Genomic DNA, 7,644 nt, shown 5'->3' with positions numbered 1-7,644 from the left:
CATTCTACTTTTGCTTTTTTCCACAGAAAGATATTAAAGATTTCATTTCAAAAAGATAAAAGCATACATGCATCTTAACAGATAAAGAAGGAAAACTGTTTGGTATGCTCTAATAACTCCTGAATTTATTAGAGATTCTCTATTTTGTTTTTTGGGTTTTGATTCTTTGGGTATTGATTTTTTTCTAGTATTTCATAAGTTGATTTACTAGATAACGAACAGTCACCGGTTACCCTGTTGTGTAATGCTTCGTTTTAATGTTCGATCCATTTAAAGGGTAAAATTCTGAAAATGCAACGAAAAGAATTTTAGTACTGAAACTTCTAACGGATTCAAATAAAACAGTTTTATATATGGGTTTTCATGATTTCATGAGCTTGAAAAATACAACCAAGTAGTTGTATTTTACACAAATTAAAAAAATTTTTGGTTTTAAACAACTTTAACTTTATACGAAAATTTATCCAATTAAAACGCTCGGCCAGATTTTCTTTAAAAAACGCTCGGCCAGATTTTCTTTAAAAAAAGTTTATACGGGAATGTTTGGTCGTATATATTAACGTATTATATATTATTAACGTTTTAAACAAAATTTAGTTTTAAATTTCGTCATTTAAGATAAAAAGAATTAAAGATTTATTAAGTCAGGAGGGCTTGTTATTTCATTTTGTTTGTCAGTTTTTTTCGTTGTAAACAACGCGAGACGTAAAAGTAAAAGACAAAAAGTAAAAGCTTTTTTGTTAATTAATGCTTTAACTCCTGCTTTATATTTCCACATTAAATTTATTTGTTTATTGGTATAATCATTTTGTAAGTATGTATATTACTACGCAAATAAATTTTTACATACATAAATACATACATACATACATACATACATACATACATACATACATACATACATACATACATACATACATACATACATACATACATACATACATACATACATACATACATACATACATACATACATACATACATACATACATACATACATACATACAAACATACATACATACATACATACATACATACATACATACATACATACATACATACATACATACATACATACATACATACATACATACATACATACATACATACATACATACATACATACATACATACATACATACATACATACATACATACATACATACATACATACAAACATACATACATACATACATACATACATACATACATACATACATACATACATACATACATACATACATACATACATACATACATACATACATACATACATACATACATACATACATACATACATACATACATACATACATACATACATACATACATACATACATACATACATACATACATACATACATACATACATACATACATACATACATACATACATACATACATACATACATACATACATACATACATACATACATACATACATACATACATACATACATACATACATACATACATACATACATACATACATACATACATACATACATACATACATACATACATACATACATACATACATACATACATACATACATACATACATACATACATACATACATACATACATACATACATACATACATACATACATACATACATACATACATACATACATACATACATACATACATACATACATACATACATACATACATACATGGCTAAAAAAGAGTGATAAATGTACGAATCGTGTAGAATTTATTTTTAAGAAAATTTTGAAAACTAAATGATCTTAAAATTAAGGGAATAAAAATTGTTTTGTATGTTTGAATAGTGAGCCAAAGAAAACATTCGACGCAAGTTTTCTTTTTTCTTTTACTCATAATGACTTTTGTGTATTCAAAATACTGTGTATTTAATTCAATAAATATTTTATGTTTAAAAGAGGAACATAAAGACTTTAAGACGTGAGTATGAATTTATTATTTAATTAAGTGTAAACTTTTTATTCGTCTTTTTTATCGCTATTGTTAATTATTTTTGGTACCTAAATTATTCGGTTTAAACATGGTTGGATTTTTGTGTATTCGAAGTCGTGTGAAAGTTTAACTCTGCAATAATACAGTTGATTACACCATACTCAACTATTTCCTTTATTCCTACATATTTTATTATGGGACTATTAAAGCTCCATGCAATGTTTTTTTAATGGTACTGTTTCGTATGAGTTTTCAAAGTTATTGCACTCTTGAAATACTGTAATGTATCATAAGTTTTTCTGTTGGACTATATTTTCTAAAACTATGTTTTTATTTTGCTGTTTTTTTTTTCAGACTTAAATTCATCATTCTTTTATTCTATGTTTTACTTATCAACACAGTCGCTGTTTTGAAATTATCTTTGGCGATGAGTCTTTATTTACGTATCCGCTCGTATTGAAACGTAGCCGCTGTATAATACTGTATACTCTTAGGCTTAAAGTAATACCAACTGTTAACGCGATTTTTTTAATTTGAAAATTAAATTTTGAAACGAAAAGTATTATCTCTTTAATCAGACTTTGTGAATACCAGTGACGTGTAAATAGAATTAGCATTATTTTAAAAAATTGTTGTTAAGGAATACGAAATTCTCTTTCGGACTTAACGTAGAAGGAGAATTTATGTAAACAAAGTCGCGGGAACTTTTTTTCATAAAAATATTCATGTTATGCTTGTATAGTTTTAGACTGAAAGTGCCTTACTAATCTAAGCCAATATATTGGCTTCCATATTCATCCATATTCTTTATATATGTATATTTTTTTAGAATAAAATTAAAAGTCCAATTGTTAACTGTTACTATCTACACCTCAGAATAATGTTTATTTTTATTGTATGTCTGATAACATGTTTTATGAAAAGTAACGGAGAACTCAATAACTTTACAACAGATCATATTGTAAGTGTATAAATATTTTTTACTTTAAAATCTTAATTATTAATTGTGGTTTTCCATATTTTAGACTTCCATTTTTATTTTAAGTATCAAGAAACTTGTTTAACTTTCTTTTTTTTAATTTTGAAATGAGGGAGAAATACTGCTTAAGAATTATTTAAAATGATGATAAATAGTCTTATATGTATAAACATGACTCAGTTAAACAATAAATTCAATGCTTAGAATTATTTACAATTCAATGGATACCTACCTAAGTTTGATGGCATATTCAGTGAAAGAGTATTTTCAAATGATGAGCTTGTAAATGCTTTAAAGAAGTTTCAAGAATTTGCTGGCTTGCCAATTACAGGTTTTACAAATTTTATTACCAATATGAAATTTACACATGTAATCTAATGTATGGTATTTATATTGTACAAATTTTATGTTAAATATGTCTATGTATAGTTGTTCCATATTTTTTTAAAAAAGTATGAATTGTTTCAAGAAATGTGTTTTAAAGCATATATAAGCATTTGAAATTCATTATTCTATATCAGCATTTATACTGATTTTAATTAAAATAATATTACTAATGACATTGAGTTTATTTTTTAAATTGAGTTGTTTAAAAATTAAATTAGATTAATTTAATTTTGATACAATCAACTTTTTCTGTACAAGAAAAAAAATTTCATTGTGATATTTGTAACAATTTCTTTTGCATTTGTCATTTTAATTTTTCCTGAGATTATTTATTGTGACTCTTCTTTATATACTTTTGAAGTAAATATTTTACCATTTTTTGTTAAGATTAGAAGAAAAGAATATAATTTTATTGAAACTTAGAGCACATTTAATACTAATGTGCTTTATTGTTATTAGATATGTTTTTGTAGGTGTAACCAGCTTGCTGTGTGTATTATTCCAAATACACCATTTTGAAAATAAGCTCATGGTTTAATGCAAAAAATTTTACTTTTAAAATTGTTTGTAACCAAAAAGTTTTCATTTGTTACATGAAAGTTAACGTTTTATTTTGAATTTTTATTTGTAGACACCATGTTTTGAAAAAAGATTTGTATTTTAGTGTGATTAGTGTTATAGATATATCCTATTACAGATACTTTTGTCTTGACTCAAAGCAACATTTAAAATAGATTGTTTATTGTTTATTTAATGAACTTTTAAAGATTTGTAAATATATATTAATTTTTTTATATAATGGCTAACTATAAAATAAATATAACATACAATCTGAAAATTAGTACCATAATGTATATATATATATATGTATATATATATATATATATATATATATATATATATATATATATATATATATATATATATATATATATATATATATATATATATATATATATATATATATATATATATATATATATATATATATTAGGTGTATATATATACTAAATGTATTTTTATATTAGATGTATACTATTCAGTTTTAAATTTAGTATTATAAAATGTTTTTTTTAGAAAGTATTAAAACATATATTAAAAATCTAGATTTGTTGAAACATAAAGAAATCCTTGATGATATTTTGCCAAAATTTTAGAAAAATTTGTAAAATTGATAAATAATTCATGCTATATATTTGTTATAAAGTTTTTTTATTTTATTTTACTTTTTAAACCAGGAACATTTGATCCAAGTACAAACAAAAAGTTTAATCAACCACGGTGTGGTATGGAAGATCATATTTCCAGTTTACGTACTAAAAGATATGTTTTACAGGGGGGAAAATGGTATAAAAAGGTGTAGAACAGAAATATTTTGCAAAAAATTTTATTCTTAAGGACTCTCAGATGGTGTATAAAATCTGTTTCACTTATTATTTTTTAAATCTCTTTCTCAACTTTTCTTTTTAGGTGTTAACATACCGTATTTTAAATTACTCTAATGACCTTAGTAGAGATCAAATTTATAAAACTATAAAAGATGCATTTCGTAAATGGGAAATAGCCAGCAAACTTAAGTTTATTGAACAATTGCAAGGTGAAGTAGACATCATGATCAAGTTTACACGTTCCAGTCATGGTGATCCTTACCCATTTGATGGGCCTGGTGGTACTTTGGCACATGCATTTTATCCTGGTACCCATGGTAAATTTTTTGTTACTTAAATATTTTGGGTTTTAAAATTATTAATTTGAGTGTAAATTTATAATGAGAAAAAAATTAGTTTTTGAAATCATTATAATTGTTATATTAGAATTGTCTGGTGATATACACTTTGACGATGATGAGCTTTTTACTTTGAATACTATGGAAGGTAAAGATTTATCATGGGTTGCTTTGCATGAGTTAGGTCACTCATTAGGTTTGGAGCACACTAATGAAAAAGGTGCTATTATGTATCCTTGGTATGAAAGACATGATGGCAGAGATATAGTTTTAAATGATGATGACAAAAAAGGAATACAGTATTTATATGGTAAGTTATTTCAAAAAAATTTTAAGTTAATTTTAAGTATAAATTAAATTAAAAAAAAAAAAGGAATTTAAAAACAGTTACAATGTTTTTTACTTTACAATGATACAGTTAATTGTTATAATTGCATTGTTTTTTTTATAGTATGTATCTCTTAATATAAAATCTTGTCTTATTTTTATACTAGTAAAGTTCCAAGCTAAAAAATAATTACTAATTTGTTTTAAGGCATTCCTGACACTGACAACTTCCCTACTAAAGTTCTTAATCAACCAAGTCGTTGTATTGAAAAAGTAGATGCGATTTCTATGGATCACCGAGGTTATGTTGTGGTAGTTAGCAAAGGGTTTGTCTACACATTTGATAATCGACTTTCTTTAGCTGAGCAGCCAGTGTCTATTGATACAAAGTTCAATGGTATTAAACAAATAGATGTGTCATTTACAAAGATGAATGGCCACATTGTATTTATTTATGGTGATCGGTAAGCTGTTTCTTAAACAGCTAATGCAATTGTGGAGTTAGCAATAAATTTCCTTTGTTATTCAAAAAGTATTCTTTACACTGTAAATTATTTAGTAGAAATTTTTTTATTTTTCAAATGTGAAATGTAAAATTTTGTGTCATTAAAATTTCTAAACAATATTATACTCTAGTTGGATTTTACTAAATTTGCATGTTATTTTTTTATTGATAGTTACTGGGAATATTATGGTGACCGCCTAGTCAAAGGTCCTAGTCATACTAGTAAAATAGGTTTTACAAATGATATGATTCATCTCGATGGTGCTGTGCGTTGGCATTTAAGTGGAAAAGTATACTTTTTTAAAGGTTTGACCTAAAAAAATTGTTTCTGATTTTCCAAGCTTCAATTTTTACAATTTCATATTATTTTTTTGTGTGTGCATGTTTTTTAAATAATTAGGTAATAAATATTGGCGCTTTAATGAAAGAAGATTTCGTGTGGATCCAGGCTACCCAAAGTTAATTAAAGATTCTTGGATTGGAGTTCCAGATAATATTGATGGTGTATTTGAATGGAGTAATAGAAATTTATACTTTTTTAAAGGTAGCTTTTAAAAAATTTTGTTTCACGTTTCATATTTATAAATTTTTTTGTTTGTTTGTTTTTCTTTCTCTTAAAAATGAAGTGTTTTGTTTAATTGTGTTAAAATATAAAAAGATAGCTATAATAAATATTTATGTTAAAAAAGATAATTATAACAAATATTTATGTTTAAAAGTTCATAATACATCCTTAGTTTTAACTTTGACTGAATAAATCACTTTTTATAATTTAAAATTATTGATTTTCATTATTTTAGGATTGAAATATTATCGGTTTGATAATAAAAGATTTGCAGTAGTGGATGGTTACCCACTGTTATTCCAGGATACATTTTTTCAGTGCAGAGATAAACTTTCTTCAGGATTTTACACTAGTTCTTCTTGGCGTCTTCCAACTAATCTCTTTCAAATTATTTTTATTTGGCTTATTCTTCATTTAAATTGAGGAAGAAATCATGTTTGTATATAATCGTAGAATATTAGATTTTAAAGAGAAGTAACGTTTTTGTGAACATACTCACACACACACACACACACACACACACACACACACACACACACACACACACACACACACACACACACACACTTACATACGTAGCTCCTTATGTAGATTTATATATATATATATATATATATATATATATATATTTGTAGATACATATATAGATGACATAGCATTTTCTTTTTATAAATTATATTTAGAAATATTAGTTTTCAAAAACGATGTATATATGTTAAAAAATTTATTAGGCTTTTTTATTGAAAATGTGCGAAATTTAGTTTATATTATTTTCGCGAATTAAATATTTAAATAATAGTACTGAACTTATGATTCCACTGCTTTTTTAAAGTAAATACTTCAAAGCTACGTCGCTTCTCTCATGGCCTTTAGAGTTAAATAATGATTATTTTAGTTTTTGGACATTCTTACCTTTTGGACATGCTTGCCTTTTGAGCTTTTGTATACCTCTAAAGAAACTAGAACCGTCTTAAGTGATTTCCCTTTCTATTTTCTTGTCAAATCAACTGTTTTTGATTGCTATTTTGTTAATGCTACTTTAATCATTTTCTGTAAAAAGTTGCATAAAGTTGCTAATGATGACTAGTTTAGTCATATTTTCACCTTAGAACCTTAGATCTAAGAACTAAGGTTCTTAGATCTAAGGTTCTAAGGTGAAGCAATATAATGGATGACTCCAGGATTCGGAAAGTTCAGAAAATCTACCGAGCGTAA

The 7,644-nt window shown here is 25.3% G+C and overlaps 1 protein-coding gene across 3 annotated transcripts; it reads left to right on the top strand.

The window, feature by feature from the left end:
* Positions 1–1,854: 1,854 nt before the first annotated feature.
* Positions 1,855–6,984, top strand: LOC145194653 (collagenase 3-like). 3 transcript variants are annotated; one of them, XM_090080519.1, is made up of 10 exons: positions 1,855–1,928; positions 2,770–2,901; positions 3,124–3,250; positions 4,545–4,663; positions 4,777–5,011; positions 5,121–5,342; positions 5,568–5,823; positions 6,037–6,170; positions 6,265–6,408; positions 6,665–6,983. In XM_090080519.1, exons 2-10 carry the CDS (start codon positions 2,821–2,823, stop codon positions 6,850–6,852), a joined length of 1,506 nt encoding a protein of 501 aa, XP_089936645.1. In that variant the 5' UTR covers positions 1,855–1,928; positions 2,770–2,820; the 3' UTR covers positions 6,853–6,983. The 3 variants fall into 3 exon arrangements, with proteins under 3 accessions (XP_089936645.1, XP_079928453.2, XP_089936646.1); XM_080072327.2 differs by lacking the exon at positions 1,855–1,928 and having other exon boundaries at positions 2,739–2,901; positions 6,665–6,982; XM_090080520.1 differs by lacking the exons at positions 1,855–1,928; positions 2,770–2,901; positions 3,124–3,250 and having other exon boundaries at positions 4,545–4,653; positions 6,665–6,984.
* Positions 6,985–7,644: the final 660 nt, after the last annotated feature.

This window comes from Hydra viridissima, unplaced genomic scaffold (assembly GCF_058129835.1).
Source record: "Hydra viridissima isolate aposymbiotic clone 2 unplaced genomic scaffold, HvirCarnegie_v1 scaffold_2, whole genome shotgun sequence".
NCBI classification, from domain to species: Eukaryota; Metazoa; Cnidaria; class Hydrozoa; order Anthoathecata; family Hydridae; genus Hydra; species Hydra viridissima.
Note: the sequence above shows the minus strand (reverse complement) of the source record. Positions and strands in the feature narration are given on the sequence as shown.

Coding starts and splice junctions, on each gene's coding strand:
- LOC145194653 (XM_090080519.1), top strand. CDS start 2,821: ATGTTTATTTTTATTGTATGTCTGATAACATGTTTTATGAAAAGTAAC. Junction 3,251..4,544: donor TGCTGGCTTGCCAATTACAG/GTTTTACAAATT, acceptor TTTTTAAACCAG/GAACATTTGATCCAAGTACA. Junction 6,171..6,264: donor AAAAGTATACTTTTTTAAAG/GTTTGACCTAAA, acceptor TTAAATAATTAG/GTAATAAATATTGGCGCTTT.